The sequence below is a fragment of the Arachis duranensis genome, chromosome 10 (genome assembly GCF_000817695.3).
Source record: "Arachis duranensis cultivar V14167 chromosome 10, aradu.V14167.gnm2.J7QH, whole genome shotgun sequence".
Taxonomy (NCBI): domain Eukaryota; kingdom Viridiplantae; phylum Streptophyta; class Magnoliopsida; order Fabales; family Fabaceae; genus Arachis; species Arachis duranensis.
In genome coordinates this window covers 10,272,283-10,297,132 of record NC_029781.3, presented here as the reverse complement: position 1 = coordinate 10,297,132, position 24,850 = coordinate 10,272,283, and the positions used below count along the sequence as shown (strand labels likewise).

The window sequence follows — 24,850 nt, the reverse complement described above, 5'->3', positions numbered from 1 at the left end:
GGGAAAGAGGAAGAAACGAAGAAAGTGACTACAAAGACCTAAAAGGAACGAAATGGGAATAGCACTTTCAAATGCTAGAAATGTTTAAACAGAAGATGGGGTTGCTGTAGCAATGGCCACCTCTTTAAAATAGGTGCTGGTTAAATTAACGCTTGTTTTGCAACCGTGACAATCAGTTAAACCATGGCGAACATGCAAACTAGTTGGGGATGGTCTTACTCTTGATGTGCAGAGGAAGGCTAGAAATGGAAGCCGGGAAAGGTGATGGAGGAAAGTATGGCCAAACTTTGAAGCCTAGTTGGCTAAACTGTTATTCTATATTATATCAATATTATAAGACACATTTTAAAGAGCACAAGACTAAAATATACTAGGGTGCAAGTTTTGGGGCTTATTTTAGTAAAGACTATAATTCAAGGACAAATATAAGGCACTAACCCTACAAAAAATAACAGATTTTTACCTGTACAATTGTCACTTTGAGCTAATGAGTTTCATCGTTGTCTCAATCTTCATCATCAGAGCTGGCTTCATCACTGTTGTAATCGCTATACTTGAATGACTTCAGGTTGCTTAGGCTGAGAAATGTGATGGGGTACTTGTTGCTGCTCAAACCTTGGTGCAAGAAGTGAGTCCATGGGTGGAATGGCACAGGATCCCCAGGTTTTCACCCAAGTTGGGGAAGTGGAAGATCAATAGGCAATTGCATAGGCATTCCAGGCTTCCAGCCAGGTGGAAATATAAAATTTGGTGGAAGCAACACTTGAATTGCAGACAAATTGGCATCCACTTGCTATGGAGGTGGAGGCTCAATAATGGCCTCAATTGTTTTCTCTTTTGTTTCAACAACTTTAGGTAATCCAACATCAAGGTTAGCAAATTTATATAACTATGAAGCCCTCATTTGCTCCTCTTGTGGCACAGGTGGCAGTGGACCACGCAAAGGAGCTTGCCCAGCTCCAAATTATGGCGACGCAAAGGTTGTATAACTCATCCGGTGAGCATATGATAATATATCTAATAGCTTCAGCTGGGATGAGACAGTTGAGGATGTCAAAGAATCATCTTTACTGTCATCTCCTGATTTCAACCTCTTGGTGCTGCATCAATAATCAAAGTAATCATTAACAAGAATGTCGAGACACCGCTCAGCATCTTTGAGTTTGTTAGCAAATGTAAGAAGTGCTGAATCTTTTGAGCGAATTTCCTAATCAATCTTCTGCTTAGCATCTTGTAGATTAAGAATCTCTTGGAGTTCAGCGACAGCTTTAAAGCTCTGAGTTTGAAGAATAGTGAATTGTGAAATAAATTCTTTGGTTGTGGAAGAAGAATCATGTGGGGGTAGATGAACGAGCTTGGCCTTGGGTAGAAAGGAAGGTGGGGATGGATAAAGTGACCTGTTGGGTGAAACTTCAAAGAGCTTAGAAGCTAAGAAAGCCATTTGTTGAAGAAGTGCTTGTGCTCGAGGGAGAGGTGGGAGAAGAGAGAGCAGAGCTACAGAAGGGCCAGCTACATGGCAGTCTAGGTGGGGCTGGTGATAATGACCATGTGAGGGAGGGAGCTTTGGAGGAGTATGATTCGGAATGGATGGGGAATTCGGGTTTGTGAGGCCTAGCCTAGCAGGGGATTGCACAATTTGGTGCTGAAGCATTTTGTACAAAAATTAGGGGTTCACATGGCTGATTTGGCCCAGGCTCGAAGCATTTTAGACGATGAAGACTCGAACTCGAAATGACCCGGAGTTGACCTAGGGAGAAAAAAATGAAATCTGGAAAGAGAGTGAAACCGGGACTGGGCCATAACTCGTGTCACCCGAACCTAACCCGATCATTATATACATTACACAATTAGGGCTAGGACAAGGGTGTACACGCAATAACGCAACCCTCAAGGTTTGTTTAGGTGCCATTCTCGAAAAAAATCTTTTTTTAAATGATATTTTTTTAAATGATATCTTTTATGTTAATCCAAACAAGATACTAAGATATAACTCAATTTTATACACTTTACACGAAACACAATACAAAAACTTAATTTAGTCTCTGTCTTTCATTTTTTGTCTCCAGTTTCTTCTTTCAGTTTTTGTCTCCCTTCCATACGCTATGTAAATCTCCCTCCTCCTCACTCGTCGCTTCTTTAAAAAATGGAGCAAATCGGAAAGCGACGACGGTGACAACTAGCAGATCCAGAATGTTGGCACAACAGAGACAGATCCAGAATGCCGGGGTGGCAATGGCAAATCTAGATTTCAGAACGAGATTATATGGTGGCGGTAAAAAATATAACGATCCAACTCCTAGCATGTCATGATCAATATTAGTAGTCAGGTGCTACTATTTGGCTTAACTTAGGGACTCTAGGCTAGATATAATAAGCATACAGATATGAGCCTGTATCGCTTATTGAAATCGTGTATTAACTAGATATAAAGGAATAGATATAAGTTAGGCAATCAAAATATGTAGCATATAAATATAGAAAAGCATATTAATAACATGTATTTGTTCATAAACAACTTGGGTTTGTTGAGTGGTTAGTTTACTCGTTTGCTTAAGTAAGTATTGGAAATTCAAAACCTGTCTTGTGTATGCAGTAACTCATTGGCCAGCAACAAATCCTTAAATAGAGGTCAGATCTACGATATCATAAAAAAAAACATCTACTTAGTCGTAAGTTTAGTTTAATACATTATAAAGAGTACAACTACTTTTTTATATTACATATAGATATTTACAAACTTTACTACTTATATTAACATACTCAACTCTACAGTAACGATTCTACTCTAGAATTCGACTATAACTATTTCTTAAATTTTCTCATTCTTTTTTCAAAATTGTTTATAATAAAAAAAGTATATGCATAAAGTTTGCTTCATCGAAAACTAATTTTCAAATTGAAGTCGGAATTCAGAAACTTCTATTTTAGTATATGTAATAAGTTCTTGAATTTGAATTTCGGGTACAAAGATAAATTGCTTTGCATACTTTTGTTTCATATTTAACATTGGCTTTTTGTGAAGCACTTAAATGTTCCAGAATTACCCAATAAATAATTATATTGCATTTTTTGAGTGACATCTCTTTTAAAATTGCGGTTATAGCTACACGAATTATACAATGCAGACCTCAGAATTTGTTTGGGCACTATTTTTGAAAAAGATCTTTTACAAAAATAAAAATAATTTTATGTTTGGATATCTTATATAAAAAAAATTCTTTTGTTTATTAATTATATTTGGATAAAATAAAATAAAATATTTTTTTATTAATTTATTATATAAAAAATATATATTTTTTCCAATACTTTTATTTTTTATTAAAATTTAATAGCACCAAATCAGTCACTCAAGTTCCTGCCTCCCTCAGCCATTCAGCTTCACTCCCCCAGTCCCCACTCCCTAGACCGGCAGTCCCCACTCCCCACGCTGACCCCCTGACCTCGTCTTCTCTCCCACTCCCAGCACGCACGACGCACTCCCAGCACGCACCACGCAGTCGCACCCTCCTCCCCTCCTCGTCTTCTCAGCCATCCGTGTCTCACACCAGTCACCGGCGAAGCTCGTCGTTCGACTGACGACCTACGGTGCTGCCCTGCTTCTCGGTGACCACTGACGGTTCTCTGCTTGGCCCGGTCGTCTTCTTCTTCTCTATTACTGCCCCGCCACTGCTCTGCTCTGCTAGTCCCGCTCCCTCTGCTCCGCTCTCTTCTCCGGTCTTCTTCTCAGGTAAATAATTAATTTTATTGTTTAATTAATATTCTGATTAGGGAATAGGGATTTTGATTATCAGAATTTGTGAATTTAGGGATGTGGGTGTTGATTTTGGTTATTAAAATTCTGATTAAGGGTGTGGGTGTTGATTTTTTATTATTAGAACTCTGATTAGGTGTGGGTGTTGATGCTTCCAAACCCAAATGGAGCATATTTCTTAGCTTTTGCTACTGTTTTGAACTGAAGCAGATATTGTTACATAATTTAATTTCTGTTATAATTTCTCCTCATGATTGCTTTGTCTTTAAATGGAGACTCAAGCTGCAAGCTTATTAAAATAAAATTATGCGTTTTGCTCAGCTGAAGTCACTCAATTCACGAGCACGAAATAAACTTGTTCTTGACCTTCATTTCAATTCCATTTAAACTTTTTGAGTGTCTCAGTTCAAACTTGTTCATGTTAAACTCCACATATGTAGTTATAATGAAATCTAACTCCCAAAATTATGCTTTTTAATATAATGAGGGCATGGTTTAAAGATTGGATTCCTGCACTTTTGTTGTCTTTTCATATTTTTGGCACAATACATATGCTGGCTGATTTCTCCCACTCTGTTAATATATGGCCGTAATATGTCATATTATCAGCCACCTCTAAACCCGATCATGCCGATAGACTACCAGCTAAGTTTGGCAGATATAGACACAATCAAAGTGGTTGGAAAAGGAACTGGAGGGGTTGTGCAGTTGGTGCAACATAAATGGACTAATCAGTTTTTTTTCTGATTTGTTCAGTTGATGTGTTTACTGATTTGATCTAAATTATTACTTGGTTTTTTACTAATTTGTTTAGTTGATTATTGTTCTGTTTATTTTACTGTTTAGTTGATTATTGTTTTGTTCTTCATGTTTTATTATAAGGTTTCTGTCTTTCTGATTTGCTGATTATTGTTGAATTTGTTCTTCATGTTTGTTGATTATGGTGGTGGGCTTGGTTAAGGTTGTTTGTGTTTAGGAAGTGGTGGGTAATATGGTGGTTAGGTTGCTTCAGTATGGTTAAAGAGATGTGTGATGATTGTCATGATTTCCTGCATTGTGGTTACGTATTTGTGTGCTGACTTGTGTGTGTTTGGAAGGTTGTGTTGTGTTGAATCCAGGTTTTAAACTGTTTATGTAAGTGATTTTTGTGGATGTATGTTTCAGATGGCTATGAAGCCATGAGGAAGTTAACGTAGAAAAACCCCATCATCCCAAGAACATCAGATGAAAATAAATACTTAGACTTTGAAATTAATCCTTGGACATAGTTCATAGAATATTATTCTCATTGTGTCAAATTAAGATATTATTGTAGCAGTTCTGATTAATTTTATGTCTATTTTCGTATTAGTTATTTTTAGAATTTGAGACTTGATTGTTGTTCAAATGTTAGTGAAGGCATGTATTTCAAATTTTAATTTTAAATTTTGACTATTTTATATTTTTATTTAAATAAGACCGGATCAACAAGTTCAATCGATGACTCACCGGTTGAACCAGAGACTTAATGATCCAATAGTCTGAACGGTTCAATTACCAGATTGATTCTGACAACGATGGATATATCAATTACAGTTCTAACTAAAGATAATTACAATAGTAAAATAACAAAATGATAAAACTTAAACTTAATCCAGCTAAAAAAAGTTGAATTTAAAATAATATCATTTTATGATTTATTAATTAATTATCAGTTTCCACGGTTACCAATAATTCTATATTAACAACTTATTTTAAATGTTAATATATGAATATTTCAAAAGGCTACTCACAATTATTAGAAACACATTAAATTAATTAACCATAAAGTGTACTCCTAGAAGGAAAAAACAAAAATGCTTTCAGTTGGGAAGCCATTTGAAATTTCTAGCTAAATTTGTTTTTTCTTATTCTGAGCTTCTCTTTGCAGAGTTGCACTTCTCTTTACTCTTTCTTTTCATCTTCTCGGTGATCGTCGAGTTCTTCATTACTTGAACCATTCACTAACGAAGGCTGCACGAATGAAAATTCTCTCAAGAAGCCAAGGTCCTTTTTTTTTCATTGTCCTTATCATCATAAATATGCTTTTTACAGTTTCATAGTTAAATTGAAGTCTTCTAGTTTGATGTTTTCTTTCCCTTTTTTGTGGGGTTGCAGTTCTAAAACTTCGATTTTTTCTGAGATGCCGAAAAAAGATTGAGCCCTTATCTAAGAGGTTCTCTTCACAGTGGTCAAATGGATTTCCTCCTTCTCCTGAGATGAACGGTAAAGCTGTTCCCTTTGTGGAAGAGAATGCAACAAAAGTGGAAGGTATCCATAAGGCAGTGTTTGATGTGTGTGGGGTATTGGAAACTAGCATGTGGGGACCTGCCGTTGAGGATGCCCTCAAGATGTATGATGAAATGCTTCAACCAGAACTTGTTGTTGGAGTGATAAGGAGGTTGAAGGATGTGAATAAGGCGTTGCATTTTTTTCGATGGGTGGAGCGGAAAACTGAAGAAGCTCATGGTCGTGAGGCCTACAATGCACTTCTAGTGGTTATGGCTAGGACTAGAAACTTGGTGTACTTGGAGCAGGTTCTTGAAGAAATGTGTGTGGCAGGGTTTGGACCAGATAACAATACTTGTATTGAATTGGTTGGTAGTTTTGTCAAGTCAAATAAGTTGAGGGAAGCTTTTGGGATTATTGAGAGTATGAGGAAGTACATGTTTCGCCCTGCTTTTTCAGCTTATACTACATTGATTGGTGCGCTCTCTTCAGTTCATGAATGTGATTCCATGCTTACTCTCTTTCATCAAATGCAGGAACTAGGCTATGAAGTAAATATACACTTGTTTACTACGCTTGTTCGTGCGTTTGCAAGGGAGGGTCGTGTTGATGCTGCCCTTTCCTTGCTGGACGAAATGAAGAGTAATTCGTTTCATGCTGACCTTGTTCTCTACAATGTTTGCATAGATAGTTTTGGCAAAGTCGGCACAGTGGATATGGCCTGGAAATTCTTTCATGAATTGAAAGCACAAGGGTTGGTTCCTGATGATGTGACCTATACTAGCATGATAGGTGTTCTTTGCAAGGCTGAGAGGCTGGATGAAGCTGTTGAGTTGTTTGAAGAATTGGATCAAAACAGAAGTGTCCCGTGTGTTTATGCTTATAATACCATGATTATGGGTTATGGTTCAGTTGGAAAATTTGATGAAGCATATGATTTACTCGAGAGACAAAAAAGAAAGGGATGCATACCTAGTGTAGTTGCTTATAATTGCCTTCTGACTTGCCTGGGTAAAAAGGGTAAAGTAGCTGAAGCATTGAGGATCTATGAAGAAATGAAAAAAGATGCGGCACCAAATCTTGCAACCTACAATATCTTGATTGACATGCTTTGTAAGGCAGGACAGCTCGAACCCGCACTGAAGGTTCAGGAAGCCATGAAAGAGGCTGGTTTGTTCCCTAATATCATGACTGTAAATATAATGATTGATAGACTATGTAAAGCTCAAAGACTTGATGATGCTTGCTCCATATTTTTAGGATTGGATCATAAACTTTGCACCCCTGATGCAGTTACATTTTGTTCTCTTATTGAGGGTTTGGGTAGACATGGCAGGGTAGATGATGCCTACATGCTTTATGAGAAGATGTTAGATTCCGATCAAAGTCCAAATGCAGTAGTGTATACATCTCTTATTAGGAATTTCTTCAAGTGTGGTAGGAAGGAGGATGGTCACAAAATTTACAAGGAGATGATGCATAGGGGTTGTTCTCCTGATCTAACGCTCCTTAATATTTACATGGATTGTGTTTTTAAAGCAGGTGAAATTGATAGAGGAAGGGATTTGTTTGAAGAAATAAAGGCTCAAGGGTTAATTCCTGATGTTCGGAGCTACTCAATTTTAATTCATGGTCTTGTGAAAGCAGGCTTTGCAAAAGAAACATACAAGTTGTTTTATGAGATGAAGGAGCAAGGACTACATTTGGACACCCGTGCTTACAATGCTGTTATTGATGGGTTTTGCAAGTCTGGTAAGGTCAATAAGGCTTACCAACTTCTGGACGAAATGAAGACAAAGGGCCTGCAACCTACTGTTGTCACTTATGGATCTGTCATTGATGGACTTTCTAAAATCGACAGGCTCGATGAAGCATATATGTTATTTGAAGAAGTAAAATCCAAAGGTGTTGACTTGAATGTAGTGATCTATAGTAGTCTCATTGATGGGTTTGGGAAGGTGGGAAGGATTGATGAGGCATATTTAATTTTGGAGGAGTTGATGCAGAAGGGTCTAACTGCAAACACATTCACATGGAATTGCTTACTTGATGCATTGGTGAAAGCTGAGGAAATCGATGAAGCTCTTGTCTGCTTCCAGAATATGAAAAGTTTGAAATGTCCTCCAAATGAAATAACTTATAGCATTATGATAAATGGTCTTTGCAAGGTTAGAAAATTTAACAAGGCTTTTGTGTTCTGGCAAGAGATGCAGAAGAAAGGGCTAAAACCTAATACTATCACATACACAACCATGATTACGGGACTTGCAAGGGTTGGAAATGTTCAAGAAGCAAAAGGTCTCTTTGAGAGATTTAAGGCAAGCGGGGGTAGGCCTGATTCAGCTTGTTATAATTCTATGATTGAAGGATTAAGCAGTGTCAATAAAGCAATGGATGCATATACACTTTTCGAGGAAACTCGCACGAAAGGTTGTCGTATTTATAGCAAAACATGCGTTATCCTTTTAGATGCACTGCATAAGGCTGACTGCCTTGAGCAAGCCGCAATCGTTGGAGCTGTCTTAAGGGAAATGGCAAAGTCCCAACATGCCACAAGATTCTCTTGAGATTAAGTTATATATGTGTGTTGTACTGGTATTGGTATTGAAAGCCGTTTTCCATATAAAGATTGTTTGCACTTTATCGCCCTTCACATTGACTGCTCAGGCAATTTGTGAGATATTTAAAGACTTCTAATGTCACCACTTCTCTGGATAATGTTAATGGCTTAATGGTCTTAGCCCTAAGGTAATCCTTACAAATTAAAGTAGTTATGCATACTATTTTTTGAAGTATTGTGCTATAATTTATTGTTATGCCTGATGGTTATTTTCTGAGAAGGAATACACTGGATTTTTTTTTCTATTATGTTTTGTCCTGTGTGCAATATATTTTTGTTGTTGTTGCTTTATCCATAATAATGTTTTATTTTGAAGTGATTGATTCAAAAGGTATTGTTAATGTGATAATGTGTTTGTAAACTTATTGCAGGGAACAAGTACCCAATCAAGTTACACCTTCGTTGTACTTTTTCCATTCTTGAAGAATATGTACACAAGATTTACTGTCAATGCAGTGTCTTCATTCTTCGAGTTCTTTCTATACTCAGGTAATTCTAAGTAAATGCCAATTTTGTTTCTTATTTGGCAAGAGTTATAACATCATTCATTTTTGTACACTCCTAATTTCTTTGAAAAATAATTGAAAGTATAAGAGTTATAACATTTACATGGTATTGTAATTTAATGATTTATTGGCATCCTGTTGTTAATAAGCAAAGGAAATATCAAATATTTGAAGTGCTTTGGTTACAAGTGTTAATAGCTTTCTGTCTTTGTACTATCATTTCCTTATTATATGATTTTAAGCAGCGCTTTGCAGAAAATGCTCAACTCAATACTGAAATTTGAGCAGAACATTTTCCTTATTCTATAGATAGATAATATATATCCTTCACGATTTAATACATGGAATCCAAACTTAATTTTATATGTACACTTATAATCAAATGTTGAACTCCATTACTTAGTTGGAAGGATGAACAATGGACCAATTTTCAACAATGTCACCTAGGTTCCATCACTGGCCTCCAATGATGAGCGTAAATGGAGGAGGATCAATGTTTTTGGCACAATGTTATGTACATTCTTAACTTTATTGTTGCAACACAATGCAAACGCATGTAATTGGAATTGAATTTATTTATTCAATATGTATATTACTTTTTTAATTTTTTTTGAAGTGATAGATGTCCAATTTATCTGATGGAGAATAATAAAAATTTATTTAAAAGTATTTAATCTAAAATTCTTAAAACCAATTAGGTGTTTACTTTATCTCTTTTGTTGTAATTTCAATAATTCACCATGTCAAATTCGGAATTGATTATCTTTTACAGATTTACCAGCATTTTTTTTAAGTGCACAAGATGCTTTACACTTATGTCATTTCTAGACTTGATTCAACTTTGGTTTAAAACAAGTTAGAAACTTAAAATTGGAAAAGCATCATAAAGAAATTTTATAATAGCAAAAACAGGAAATATACCATGATCACGACACGAAAACACAAAGTCATGCAGTTCTATCTTAATCTGACAAGTAGCGCTTACATTTTAGTTGGAAAACGAAGTAATATGTTCTCACATTATATAATTAGTCAAAGGAAAACCAACTCGTGTTTGAATATTATTCCATACTTGACGACAACCAACTAAATTTTAATCAGTCGAATTGGTTTAGTGATTAACTCACTAATTTGCTTAAACAAATGGCAGAGGTTCGAATCTCGTGTTCGGGTTATTTGTAGTTATTTATTTGGCGTACCAAGTTGATATATACCATATTATTAGATAGAGTGTGAGTTCCACACAACCACTCTTCATCTAATCTTTTGCATCTTCTGATAATCATGATCGCTAGCATGGGGTTGGAGCTTCAGGTTTTCGTTTCGATGATCCTCCCTTTCTTCATCTTCTTGTTTATGTTGCTCACCATCTTTTGGAGGATGTCATGATCACTCATGAAGGATGTCATGGAGGCAGTTTAGGGTTCTCTGTTGTTGATCTGTATCCTCCATTTGGATAGGATACTCGAGAACATTGTGACAGATCATAGGGACAAAATTACAGTTGGTGGAGGAGGAGGAGGGGAAGATCTTGTTGATATTCTTTTAAGGCTTCAAAAGCAAAATGATCTCCAATATCCCTTATCAGACAGTGTTGTCAAAGCAATCATTTTGGTTAGTATGTTTCAGTTCAAAAACCATGCAAAAATTAAATTGATGTCATGACACTGATATGATTCTTTTTCTTCAAGCTTTTACAGTTTTGTCAAAGTAATCATTGATTAGTATTCTTTTGAATATGAAACCTTGCATATAATAGAGTTCCCTTAAGATCACTCCTTTTTTAGTATTTTCATTTATATACTTGATAATGAAGATTGATAAACTGATGAACTCGTTTTATCCAGAAAGGTTCATTGATGATTATAATAACTCATCAGATGATTAATACAAGTTTATAGCAAACCTGAAGAACTTGACATGGCTGAATCCTTTGGATTATCTGTAAGAAGAAAATATGATTTGGAGTTGATTCCTATCACTTATCACTCAGCAGAATAAAATGTAATTTTATTAGCACAAGTTCTCAAGTTAAGTAGAATAAAAGTTTTGAATGTAAATTTCACTAGACTATATATTCATATCTCTCATTTCCTTTTATTATAGTGATAACCTATTTCTATAACTATGTATTATTTTAGGAGCTTAATCTAAATTAGTTACAAATATTGAACATATCTAGAGAAAAAAATTACTATACGTTAAACATAGTGATAAACTACAAATTTTAATAAAACAAGATATTTAATATAAATTTTTTTAGTATCATCATTAACCATCCCATTTTTTCTTTTTTTTTTTCTTCACTCTAAATTCTAAACAAAAGAAACTCATTCAATTTTTGAGAGGTTCTATTATCTATTATTTAACAACAATTCATTCATTTTTTAAAAATCTCTTCTCCTCTAATTATTTTAAGAATTTTTCTCAATTTTCTTATACTACTTCATTTTGCATTGTAGTTCCAACTCTGCCCTCCTTGCATTTAATTACGGAAATGTATATTCACTATTACAAAAGAAATGCTTCTTCTCTTCATCTTCCTCTGTTCCTCATTCAGATTAACATTTCTCCCATATTTTCAGCTTCAGGCAAAGAAAAGGCAATAATTTTTGCGAATCCCTCTTCCCTTTTTCTTCAAAGTTCGAATCTTTTGCCCTTGTCATGTCAATTCAACCAAAAACCGAACCTGGGTCACTCCCCATTCTCTCATCAAACAACCGGTAACAAAAGCTTGGAGACGATGAGCATTCCTGAGCTCATTCAAATTCTTCGAGTTAAGCGGCAAAAAGAGGATTATGACAGAGTTGAAAAGGCTTTGATAGCAAGAGAGGAAAAACTTAAAACCAAGGTTGGTCAACTTGAAGAGAAGTTTCAGATTCAGAGTCTAGCTAGGATTGATGCTGAGAAGGTACAAGGGCTTTATGAGACGTTGTTTAAGGAAGTGAAGGAAAGTGGGTTGGACAAGGAAACCATTAAGAATTTGAGGAAGAAGAACAAGGAGGTAGAGTGCGAGAATCTTAAGTTGTTGGAGTTGAAGAACAAATGTGAGGTTGATGGCAATGCTGTTGATGAATTAAGGAAGAAAGTGGCTGAGTTAGAGGCTGAAAAGAAGAATAATTTGAATAGTTGAATGATGAGAATGAGAAGTTGGAAGATGAGAAAATAGAGGATCAGCCTATAGCTCGCAAGAAAAATTTTAGCTTGAAAAGAAAAAGAGTGGAGATTGATACTCAGAAGAATAAAATGGTAGATCTGATCAACTTTAAAATTGCGGAAAAAAAAGATTGGTTTGGGAGAGAGAGAAAATTTTATCAAAAATCAAAAAGAATTTCATGGATATAAGAAAAATGATGTTCCTTTATCTATATGGAGTGAGCACCTTCTATTTATGTTAATAGCTGATGAGTATGGACAATGTTATCCTGACGTGAAATTGGTTCATGATGTGAGTGATATTGGTATAGCTCAACATTTACAGGTAAGTTTTTGTTATAATGTATTAAGTTATTTATTATGTTAGTAACGAGACTACAAAAGTAATTCATTAAGTATAGCTCAATATTATACACAGGATACGATACGATACAAGACACGTCGACACGCGAATTTTAAAATTTTATAGGACACTGGGACATGCATACATATAAAATATAAAGTTTTTTTAGATAGATCGTAATGATATTTTAATATTTTATTGATATTAAAATATAAATTAATTTTTTTGATTATTTTTAATATTTTATTTTAATTATATCAAATATTTAAAATATTTTTTGTTTTAATAAATAATAATATATATTATATCTAAATTTATTTTAAAAATATATGTTAAGAATAAGACGGGATACGCAGACACATAATGATATTTAGGTGTGTCAAAGTGTGTCTAGAGAAATTTTTTTTGTTTTTTTATTAAGATATAATTAGACATAACAAATACGCGTGTTGGACGAGTGTCGTGTCCAACACACAGACACACAACTCAGCGAAGTGTCAATACTTTATAGGTTATAAAAGATGGGTTGCTATCTATCTCAAAAATTGAGACATGCTTGACAATAAAAATATGAAGAAACTTATGCAGGAGAATCTAGAATAAAAGAAGAAACTCCGGGTCGTTTTAGAGCAGATAGACTCGAAAGATGAAAAAAATGAAAAGCTTGTCAGAAAAGATGTTACTATTAGAGAAAAAAGAAAAAAATTGAATGAAGAAAAAGTGGATTTGTAGACAAAGATACTGGAGTTGATAATAGAAAAGATGTTTGAGACTGAGAGGGATAACCATGGATTAGAAATGTTTATCATTGGATTTGATAGAGAGCACGAGGTCATTAATGGTCAACTGATTGATGATGCTCAGGATCAAGAGGGTGGAAGTAAAAATGTGACCGTCCCCCCTGATGTTTGTTACTTTTGTTTTATGTAAGAGAATATGTTTTTTTGTTTCTATTTAAATAGATGATATTAGATGAATTTTGATGATAATATTTTGGTAGATTTGTGACCTGAGTTTAACTTGGTCAAATATAGTATGTTTATTATTTTGGGAACAGTTTTTAATATTTGAAGTATTTTGAATAAACATAATTGAAGTATGTTTCATGTTTTAATTGTTTGCATGGTAATTGTTTTGCTATTCTAAAATATGTTGTGGAAAAAAAGTTGATGTTTCGACTTATAGGTCGTCGGTATGAATTTTGCTTAATTAGAAGATATATAGAAATAATAATTAAAAAAATGTGGAGAAGTAAATGGTGGTTTGTTCGTACAAATATCTATAGATAAATATAAATATTATAAAAGATAAAGTAACTTATATGTGTTGTTCTTAAAATTGCAAAATTGAATAAGTATAAGGATTAATTTTTATATATAAGTATTTTTGTGCTTATAAACTTTATAAGCCTGAATAGAACCAAACTTCTAAACACACTGTTTATGTTACGTGTCTTTTTAATAGACTTTTAAATCAATTTAAATTAATTAACGCGCAAATATATAACTTTTATTTTTCAAAAGATTTCGTTTCTTTTTTCGAGTTTCTTGCCAAATTTGTTCGATCTCTTTCGTGCGTTCTATCTTTACCTTTTCATTCGTTGTTTTACCTGTGTTTATCACTGATTTCTTCTTCGTCATTTACGTGCGTTTCTCTCTCTATATTTTTGCTTCGTTTTTTTTTTCAATTTTCATGGTTTCTGAAATCAAGCTTTGAAATCGTCTTGAAGATAATGGAACTTTAGAAATAAACCAAAACGATTACAGAAATATACCCAAACGGTTGCAGAAATACATCCAAATGATTACAGAAATACACCAAAAGGATTAAAAAAATACACTCAAAATTCGTTGAAGTACACCTTACCACAATATCAGGGGGAAGACAGTATATTTCTTCTTGAAATCTTTTAATATTTTTCTTGTTAAGGATGAGGCACATGGCAGAGACAATATAGAAAAAAAACCTAGAAGAACAGTAAAACAGTATCTTGAATAACGTTTCTTCATTTTTTCTGTGATTTTTATGGAGATTTGTATCTTTTCTTCTTGATTTCTTCTACTCTTCGCAAGGAGTTGGAATCGTTTCTTTAGAATCGTAGTTTGTTTCGAATGTCGTTTGAATATTGACAGTTTGCGTTTTGATTGAGGAAGAAGAGGAAGAGTGCGACATAATGAACGTGTTATGGAAAAATGCAACGGGTGATTAAGGCGCGTGCGTTGGACGCTCGATTCTAAAGGAGTGGTGCCCGTATTTTTTTTTTTAGACTTGCAACTTGTATAGCTTGTAAGCTAAAATGCTTGTATGTGTAGCAAGTCTCCTTTATAATTAATGAGAAATGCTAGGGGCCAGCAACTTTTGAAATTTATAACCATCAAATAGTCATCAATGAGGCTTTTAATGGTGTAAGATTGGTATATGATTTCATCTAATGACTTACTTTTTTTTGTTGGTTACATGCTGGCCAGAATTTGATAAAATTGCTGGCCCTAGATTTTTTTATATTTAATAATAATTAATGAGGAGTAATTTTAATAGGTCACATAGATAGCTTTGATTGTCACTAAGTTGTTTGACTAATTTGCAGGAGCAAAATTATTTTATAGGAATTATTAGATGACCAATATAATTGGTCGGTTTAAAACTTGGTTATGGAAATAGCGTATATAATATCGATTAGCATGGGGTTTTGGTTTGGCATATAGATCAGTTTGTGTTTCTAACATTAAAGAGATAAGAAAATAAAATATAAATGTTCTTGTATGGATACCTGGAGGAAAAGCTCCGTCTCGGGGAGTCGACGTCGAGTTGTTACTTTTGGTGTCGACCTTTGCGCTTTGTGGTAATCCGAGCTTTTCTCCAAGAGGGTGTCCAATTGCGTAGAGCTTTGAGCAAGAAACCGGGGAGGGGGAGGGGTACCTGCAAAGGCACTCCGAAGCTTAAGTCAGTATTGAGAATTCAATGTGTCTTTAGGATAGGAGATCATACCTTTTGTACGCGAAGATGTATTAGTCCGTTATGATTCTGCTTTATTGCATGTATTAAAGAGCAATAATAAAGTGAAACGTTAGGTTGGACGTTTCATTTTTATAAATTAGCCCGTTAGGCTGAGTTGTAACGTAAGTGGCCGATTAATGACGTTGAATACCGATTAATGACTGCAATGTCGAACTATAACGCCAGGTTTCTGGGTAATAATGTGAATAATGCCGAGTTATGAATGATAAAGCCGATTTATGATGTTGGATTTGTAATGGCCGGATCACAGCCCCCAAGCTTAGCCTGAGGAAATGTTTAATGAAGCAGGTTGAGCTTTAAATAATGTATGAGTCGGCTGCTGAATAGTTCGGCGTGTGGTTCTGCCTTGTAGCCCCCAGGTCAAGGTGCTTTATTGAACAGTTACTAAGACTATAGGCATTCATGATTAGGATAGAGAAATAATTAAATGAAGGTATTAATGAGTTTGTGTATTTCCAAGGTGGGTTTATTGGGGTTGACGTGACTGATTTGATGGGAAGTGGAAGCGAGATTTTGGGTTAAAGTGTGTGAATTAAAGTTTAAGAATTCTGAAGGTTTGCATGCTTGCTGTTTTATTTTTTCTGAAGCATTTTCAACCAAAACATGAGTAAAAGAGGTGAGTGTCTCTTAGTTCTTTTTGCTTTTTCTACTTAATCGTGTTCTCCTCTTCTCCTTCTTTGCTTTTATTTTTTCAATGGGTTATGAGAAAGAAACGAAAGGGGAGGTAGACTGGTCTTACGACTGGGTGAATGATGATGTAAGGGATCGTGTTTCTCTGTTTTTGGATGTTGGTGCTGTGAATGAGATAGATAAGTCTAAGGTTGTTAGGGCTAATTCTGGGGTTTCGATTGGAGCTGCTCCCATGTGCGGTTGATGATAGGGTTTTTCATAGAGGGGAGGGTTTTGAGCATTTTTTTATGTATAGCTGTGTTTTGGAGGAACTAAGGGTGAGAATTCCATTCAGTGATTTTGAGTGTAAAGTTCTGAAGCAGTTGAACTGTGCGTCCTCACAACTTCACCCCAATGGTTGGGCTTTCCTTTGGGCGTTTGAGATTCTTATGGATTTTTTGGAAGAAAATCCATCAATGGAGCTGTTTTTCTCATTGTTTTAGGCAAAGGGTGTTTGGAAGGGTGGTTGGGTAAACCTGAACAGCTCTCCAGGGTTTGGTGTGTTCAAGTTATACAAATCGTCTTTTAGGAACTTTAAGGAAATGTACCTTAAGGTGAGTAGCTGCGAGGATGACTTTCCGTTCTATGTGGACGAGCATTTGGGGAAAAAATTTCCTCTCTTGGTGGTGTTCAGAGCCTCAAAACATTTTAGGTCCTGAAACTATAAGTCCAAAAGATGAGTGCATAATTGAGTTTTTGACCGAGGTTGTTGATCGAAAGGAGTTGATTTCTGTTTATGCTCTACTGCAGTGGGAGAAAAATAAGGCTGCTGTTATAGATTATTTGGGTAAGATTTTGAATTGTGGATGTTGTATCATATCTGAGGTTTTTTGAACAGTTTTTTGTTTTTCTTGCTTTTCAGGTGGTAAGTACACGGGTGTATCTGCAGCGAGTTTGAGGTCTCGGGTGAAGAGCAAAGGTTTGGATAAGGAAGTATCTTCATCGAAGGCAGATAAGATCGGTGTAGGCGAGGTTGATCAGCCAAGGCCGGGGAGGAGAAAAGTTATTGCTAAGAAAAGAAAGGGTGACGTGGTGGATTTGTCCGACGTTTCTGATGATGAGAAAGATGATGTTCCGATGGAGGAGGTTCATAGGTTTTGTGATAACCAGAAGAAGTTGGATGGTTTTGTTGAGCGGAGTGAGGGGTAGTCGCTCTGGGGGAAAGACTATCCATTCATGATCACTGCTGATGATGTATGCCAGACCCCGTTCGATGTTAGTTTGGCGGAAGAGGTGGGGGATGTGGCGATTGATCAATATATGCAAGTGATTCTGTTTTTGAGGTAAAAAGTTTTGAATTTGTGTTTTTGTTTTGTGGAAAATTAATGTGTTAATGTCTGATCCTCAGGTGGTTGGTCTGCGGCTGGCGAGTTTAGGACGGAGCCGTGAAAAAATTCATCGAAAGGTGGTTGAGAAAAAAGAGGATTCGAGTTTGAGGGAAGAGTTTGCTATAAAGGTTGCTAAGGTTTTCGAGCTGGAGGTCAAGTTAGTTGAGGTTGAGAAGCATTTGAAAGAGGTGAAGGAGAGCTATGCCAAAGATGTTGAAGATTTAAAGAAGAAAGAAGCTGACTTATCTGCTTTGAGTACCTGTATGATTGAGGTTACTGCCCAGTTGAAGGAGGTGGAGAAGAACAAGCAAGGAGAAATTCTTGATTCCTTCCTTGAAGGATTTGAGAGGACTGTTCTTTAGGCGAGATTTTTGGCTCCCGAGATGGATTTCTCGGCAATGGATCCAGGCAAAATAGTGCAGGATGGCGTTATGGTTGAAGATGATGGTGCTGCTGAGCAAGGAGATGAAAATGTTTAGTTTGTGTGTTGTTTTGCTGCTGTTTGTATACTTGTTTTGCTCCTGAGTTAATCTTAATTTTGTGATATTATGTATGCTGCTGTTTTCGTGGAGAACAAACTCTTGGTATTTCAGGTTACATGCTTTTTATGCATGTTATGTTTATGAGATAATATTATTGCTTGAATGGGTATTGGTTTTTGAATGTAGTTTTGAGGCAGGTATCTTTATTAGGTAAAAATGTGTTAATGGTGAGATGCCGTTATTTGATGGAGAAGCATAAAAAGGCTGAGTAGGCCGAGCATATTGAGATAGGCCTAGGTTTTGTTTGATAATATCTGGACTTTGTTGAGTGGTTGGCAGTGATTTGTGTTAAATTTTGAAAAGTTGTTTTTTGAGTATTGTTCTGGTATCTGAGTGATTTATTTCAAGTGGTATGTTGTGGTTTGAGATTTGAAATGTGCCGAATGATCAGATTCAGATTGTAATCGGTAATTTGATTTATTGATTGTGGTCGGATTAACATCAGTTATTTGGTGTATTGAGTGATAAACGGTTTTCCGACTTAGATCGTTTATTGGATTGAATCATATTATCCAAGTTACTGGATCTCGTTTAAAGGTCGGCAGTCTGAATGAGTGATTGTATCCGAATACTCAGATTCTGTTTTAAGATCGGTAGTTGGATTGACTGATTGTATTCGATTTATCGGATTCCGTTTTAAGGTCGGCAGTCGGTTTGACTGATTGTATCCGCGTCATCGGATCCCGTTTTAAGGTCGGCAGTCGGAATGACTGATTGCATCCGAGTGTTCGGATTTCGTTTTAAGGTCGGTTGTTTAAATTTTGACAAATGAGGAGTATAAAATGCACATAATATTGACTGGATAAGGGATTTTATTAATGTAAAACCTTTGAATTTAAAGGCCCAGGTAGGCTAGCCTCGTTAAAACCTTTCCAAGCAAAACCCTCGTGGGAAAAAATCTTGGTAGTAGGAAAAAGAGTACTGGCCTGTCCCTGGTGTTAACTGTAATATAACTTTAAGGAAGATACATTCCAAGTGTTAGGGAGATTTTTACCCTCTAGGGTTTGTAGTCTGTAGGCTCCATTGCCGATTACTTCGGTGACTCGGTAAGGGCCGTCCCAATTAGCTGCTAGTTTGCCATGTGATGATGGTTTCCTAGCTTGTTCTGTTTTTCTAAGCACAAGGTCATTTACACGGAAAGATCTTGGATGAAGCCTTTGATTATATCTTCTGGAAATGTGCTGTTGCATGGCTAAATGTTTGACGGTTGTGGACGATCTGAGTTCTTCAGTGAGATCGAGCTCGGATTGCCGAGCTATGTCTTGTGTAGTTTGGTCGGCCAATTCAGTGCGTAGTGAGGATTGGGAGATCTCCACTGGTATCATTGCGTCTGAACCGTAGGCTAACCGGAAAGGTGTCTCCTTTGTGGTTGAGTGAATTATTGTATTGTATCCCCATATGATCTCTGGAATAAGTTCGGCCCAGAGGCCTTTTGCATCATCCAGATTCTTTCTTAGAGCATGTAGTATTACTTTATTTACGGCTTCAGCTAACACATTTGTTTGTGGGTGCTCTACTGATGAGAAGTGTTGTTTGATTTTCAAGTTCTGCAAGAAAGATGTGAATTTTTGATCGGCAAACTGGTGACCATTATCTGTGATAATGTGCCGAGAAATGGCGAATTGACAAATAATATATTTCCAAACAAAGGAAAGCATTTGTTGTTATGTAATCTTAGGTAGATGTTGTGCCTCTATCCATTTGGAAAAATAATCAATTGCTACCACAAGGAATTTTACCTGACCTGCTGTTGTGGGGAAAGGACCGAGGATATCTATGCCCCATTGGTTGAACGGCCAACTAACATCGGAACAGTGTAGGAGTTCGGCCGGGAGATGTGTAATCGGACTGTGTTTTTGGCAATTGTTACAGCTTTTAACTTTTGCTTGACAATCCTGTCAATATAATCCAGCTCTGAGGATTTTTGAAGACAGACTTCGGGCTCCGAAGTGTGTACCACAGATCCCTTTATGTGCCTCAGCGAGTGCAAGCTCGGCTTCTGTTCTGGAAAGACATTCAAGTAACGGACGGGAGAATCCCCGTCTATATAGGCAATTATTATAATTGTAAAAAAGGAGGCTTGTGGCGGAAGTGTCGAGCATTTTCGACGTTGCCTGGCAAGATCTCTGTCTAGAGATACTGTATGTATGGAGATCTCCAATTTGATACCTGTGTTACACTTAAGACTTATGTTAGCTCAATGCTTGGCTTGAGTAGTGTTGACTGATAAAGTGATGACCCATTTGGTTGAGTGCTGGCGAGTTTAGACAGAATGTCAACTCGGTCATTACTCTCCCTTGGTATGTGCTGTATTTCATATTTAGAAAATTCTGAAAGTAAATTTTGTACGACATCCAGGTATTTAGAAAGCAAAGGGTCCTTTACTTGGTATAAGTTGTTTACCTGTTGGACGATAAGCAAGGAGTCGCAATATACCTTAAGTTCGGTGATGTTTAGGTCAGCAGCGAGTTTAAGGCCAGCAATTAGTGCTTCATACTCACTTTGATTGTTGCTTGCTTTAAATGAAAAGTTGAGAGAATGTTCGATGACGTTACCGTGGCTATCGTCAAGTATGATACCTACTCCACACCCTTGTGGGTTGGAGGACCCATCGACGTATAAAGACCATTCGATGTAGTCTTCAGTTGTACTCGGTACTGAGAATTTGGCAATAAAGTCGGCCAAAAACTGAGATTTGATGGATGCTCGGCCTTCGTACCTGATATTAAATTCTAATAACTCTACCGACCATTTTACTAGTCGGCCAGCCAGCTCAGGCTTTTGAAGGACTTGGCGTAAAGGATGATCTATTCGAACATGGATTTCATGGCTCTGAAAATATGGTCGGAGTCTTCTGGCCGAGAAGACAAGGGCTAGGGCCAGCTTCTCAATGGTTGGATATCGAAGCTCGGCATTTTGTAATGTTTTGCTGGTAAAATAGATAGGAAACTGCTGCTTTTCCCTTTCTGCAACAAGAGCGGAGCTTACAGCCTAATTAGTGATAGATAGATATAAGTATAATGGTTCCCCATGTAAGGGGGTTTGTAAAATTGGTGGTTTTGAAAGAGTTTCTTCGATGGTTGTGAATGCTTGTTCACAGTCATCAGTCCATTGGAAAGATTTTTTCTTTTTTAAAGTTTGGAAAAAACATAAAGTTTTAGAAGCTAAGCAAGGTAAGAATCTAGAGAGTGCAGCAAGTCTCCCTGTTAACCGTTGGACTTCCTTGATGGTGTGTGGACTTGCCATGTCTAGAATAGCTCGGCATTTTTCTGGATTTGCCTCAATGCCTCGGCTAGTGAGCAGGAAGCCGAGAAATTTGCCACTGTGGACCCCAAATGCGCACTTCTCGGGGTTTAGCCGCATGTTGTATTTTCTTAGTTGTCCGAAGATTTCCGCGAGGTCGTGAAGGTGATTGTTGCCGATCTTTGTCTTGGCAACCATATCGTCAACGTAGACCTCAATGTTTCTGCTGATTTGTTTGGCGAAGACTTTGTCCATGAGACGTTGATATGTCGCACCTGCATTCTTAAGGCCAAATGGCATGAGTTTATAACAATAGTTTTCATATTCAATAATAAAGGCTGTCTTATTTTGGTCGGATGGATGCATTTGGATTTGGTTATAACCAGAATATGCATCCATAAAGCTGAGTTTTTAAAACCAGATGCATTTATCAACTAAGCAATCAATAGAAGGCAAAGAGTAGGAATCTTTGGGGCATGCTTTGTTGAGATCAGTGAAATCAACACACATGCGTCATTTACCGTTATGTTTTTTAACCATGACGACATTCGCCAGCCATGTTGTGAATCTAATTTCTCGGTGAAGCCCGCGTTGATGAGCTTCTTAATTTCTTCCAGGGAGGCTTGTTTTCAGTCATGGCCAAGATTTCTCATTTTCTGTGTTACTGGTCGGGCAGATGGGTCTAATGCCAATTTGTGTGATATGATGGATGGATCAATGCCTGGCATATCAGCTGGGGTCCAAGCAAACAGGTCGGCATTTTGTTGTAAAAATGCTCGGAATGAGAATTTTTCTCCTGAGGATAATGTTGAACCGACGTATGTGAATTTGTCCGTGCTTTCTGTGAAATAGATTTTATGCAGGTCTTCTGTTGGGGTTGGCCTTTCCAGTGTTCCCGCTCTGGGGTCAAGGTCGGCCAGCATTTGTTGGTCGTTCATGTTGCCGATGTTGTGAACATGGGCTTTTGCGTTTCGGCTAGGTCTTTTGAGACTATTGTTGTAGCATTCTCTGACTTCCCGGGCATCACTATGAATGGTTGCAATTGTGTTATCCTGCAAAGGAAACTTAACGCAAAGATGAATTGTAGATACTATAGCGCCAAACTTATTTAAGAAAGGTCGGCCAAGTATTAAATTGTAGGGACTAAAACAGTCAACTACAAAGTATTGAATATCTGAAGTTTTTGACGAGGGAAACTCACCAAGTGTGGTTTGTAACCACACGGAGCCCATAACCGGGACTCTCTCACCTGAGAAACCTACCAAGTCTCCAGTAGAAGGTTGGAGGATGTTGCTGCTCAATTTCATCTTCTGGAATGTGGAGAAAAATAGGACATCGGCACTGCTCCCAGGATCCAACAAGACCTTTTTTACCAGGAGATCTCCAAGCTGTAGGGAGATGACGACCGGGTCATCTAAGTTTGGTATACCTTTGTTATAATCAGATTTCTAGAATGTTATCTGTGGAGATTGTGGTATTGTCTGTTGTTGAGTTTGATCAGCGCTGATGGAGAGCATAGCTCGGTAAGATCGCTTTCTTGCCGAACTTGTTGTTCCTCCACCTGAAAAACCTCCGAAAATACAGTTAATAATACGCCTTGGTTGGTTGGGATGGCTGGTGTCTGGCCGATCTTTATCTCGGCCATGCTGTATTGGTGGGTGTTGTTCGCCAGGAGTGGTTGTTCGTCGCTGCACGTGGCCGGCGATGTATTTGTCCAGGTGGCCTTGCCGAGCTAATCGCTCTAGGAGGTCTTTGGCGATGATACACTCGTTTGTAGTATGTCCGTGCTTTTGGTGGAAGAAGCAGTATTTTGATCTGTACGCGCCTCTTGAATCTGGGTAACTGCCGGCTTTTCTTGGCGGTTTGATCAGCTTCGAATTCAAGATTTCCTTGATGATATCGTCGCGCTTGGTGTTGAACTGAGTGTAGGACTCATACCGCGAAGTCGGTTTGAAGTTCTTCTTTTTGTCTCAAGTTCTGTCGTCATCTCTGTAATGAGGTCTTTCTGTTTTTTGAGCTTGTCGGAGTTCCTCGATGTCGATTTGACCTTTTGCCTTTTCGCGGAATTCGGCCATAGTTTTAGGTTTGGCCACAGCAATAGTTTCCTGGAATTTTCCTGGTCGCAATCCACTCTTTATGGCATGCAGTTCCACCTCGGGGTGGAGGTCGGGTATACTTATGGCTATCTTTGTGAAGTGCGTCATGTAGTCCTTGAGGTTTTCGTGTTGGCCTTGCTTGATTGTGTTCAGGTAATCGGAGTCATGCAGGTAGATGGTCGATCCAGCAAAGTGCTCCTCAAAGGGCTTTGATATGTCTCGAAACCGAGAAATAGAACCTGCAGGCAAAGAACAAAATCAATCAAGTGCAGGACCGTCTAAGTAAGATGGAAAGCAACGACATAAAACTTTATCAGATGCACCGTTTACTATCATTATGGAGGTGAATTTCTTGATGTATTTCTTCGGATCACCTAACCCATCGTAGGGAGTTAGGGTAGTCGGCAGGGTGAACCTTCGGGGTAGCACGAAGTTCATCACCTCTGCCGTGAATGTCCAGGGGAACTCTCCTGATTGTCGTCATCATTCTCTGGCCGAGCTTTTTCATTATGCTCGGGTTGCTCCTCTTCGTGCCGAGCAGTGTCAGAGACGTGTGTCGGCCCTGACTGATGCTCGGTTTTTTCTTGTCGGTCATCGTTGTTTTCGATTCGGATGTTATTCAAGTTGGCAATTTGATTTGCCATTCTTTGGTTCTCCTCGGCCATGGCTTGCCGCAACTCGGTCACCATTTGAAGTAGTTCAGATGATGTGGGTGGAAGTTGTTCAACCATGACTTCAAGTGAAGACCTTGAGGCCGATGATATATGGAAGGGATTATATTCTCGACCCCACGGTGGACGCCAATTGTTCTTGTATGGATACCTGGAGGGAGAGCTCCGTCTCGGGGAGTCGACGCCGAGTTGTTACTTTCGGTGTCGACCTTTACGCTTTGTGGTAATCCAAGCTTTTCTCCAAGAGGGTGTCCAATCGCGTAGAGCTTTGAGCAAGAAACCGGGGAGGAAGTGTACCTGCAAAGGCACTCCGAAGCTTAAGTCAGTATTGAGAATTCAATGTGTCTTTAGGATAGGAGATCATACCTTTTGTAGGCGAAGATGTATTAGTCCGTTATGATTCTGCTTTATTGCATGTATTAAAGAGCAATAATAAAGTGAAACGTTAGGTTGGACGTTTCATTTTTATAAATCAGTTCGTTAGGCTGAGTTGTAACGTAAGTGACCGATTAATGACGTTGAATGCCGATTAATGACTGCAATGCCGAATTATAACGCCAGGTTTCTGGGTAATAATGTGAATAATGTCGAGTTATGAATGATAAAGTCGATTTATGATGTTGGATTTGTAATGGCTGGATCAATAACAATAACAAAAAA

The 24,850-nt window shown here is 37.3% G+C and overlaps 1 protein-coding gene and 1 pseudogene across 1 annotated transcript; one reads left to right on the top strand and one right to left on the bottom strand.

Moving 5' to 3' along the window:
• Positions 1–548: 548 nt before the first annotated feature.
• Positions 549–1,651, bottom strand: LOC107469085 (mediator of RNA polymerase II transcription subunit 4-like; annotated as a pseudogene).
• A 1,718-nt stretch (positions 1,652–3,369) lies between these two features.
• LOC107469104 (pentatricopeptide repeat-containing protein At3g06920) lies at positions 3,370–9,762 on the top strand. Its single transcript, XM_016088487.3, has 5 exons — positions 3,370–3,727; positions 5,661–5,776; positions 5,888–8,746; positions 8,990–9,107; positions 9,528–9,762. The coding sequence occupies exons 2-3, from the start codon at positions 5,752–5,754 to the stop codon at positions 8,563–8,565; spliced, it is 2,703 nt and encodes a 900-aa protein (XP_015943973.1). The 5' UTR covers positions 3,370–3,727; positions 5,661–5,751; the 3' UTR covers positions 8,566–8,746; positions 8,990–9,107; positions 9,528–9,762.
• The last annotated feature ends 15,088 nt before the right edge of the window (positions 9,763–24,850 follow it).

Coding starts and splice junctions, on each gene's coding strand:
- LOC107469104 (XM_016088487.3), top strand. CDS start 5,752: ATGAAAATTCTCTCAAGAAGCCAAG. Junction 5,777..5,887: donor AATTCTCTCAAGAAGCCAAG/GTCCTTTTTTTT, acceptor GTGGGGTTGCAG/TTCTAAAACTTCGATTTTTT.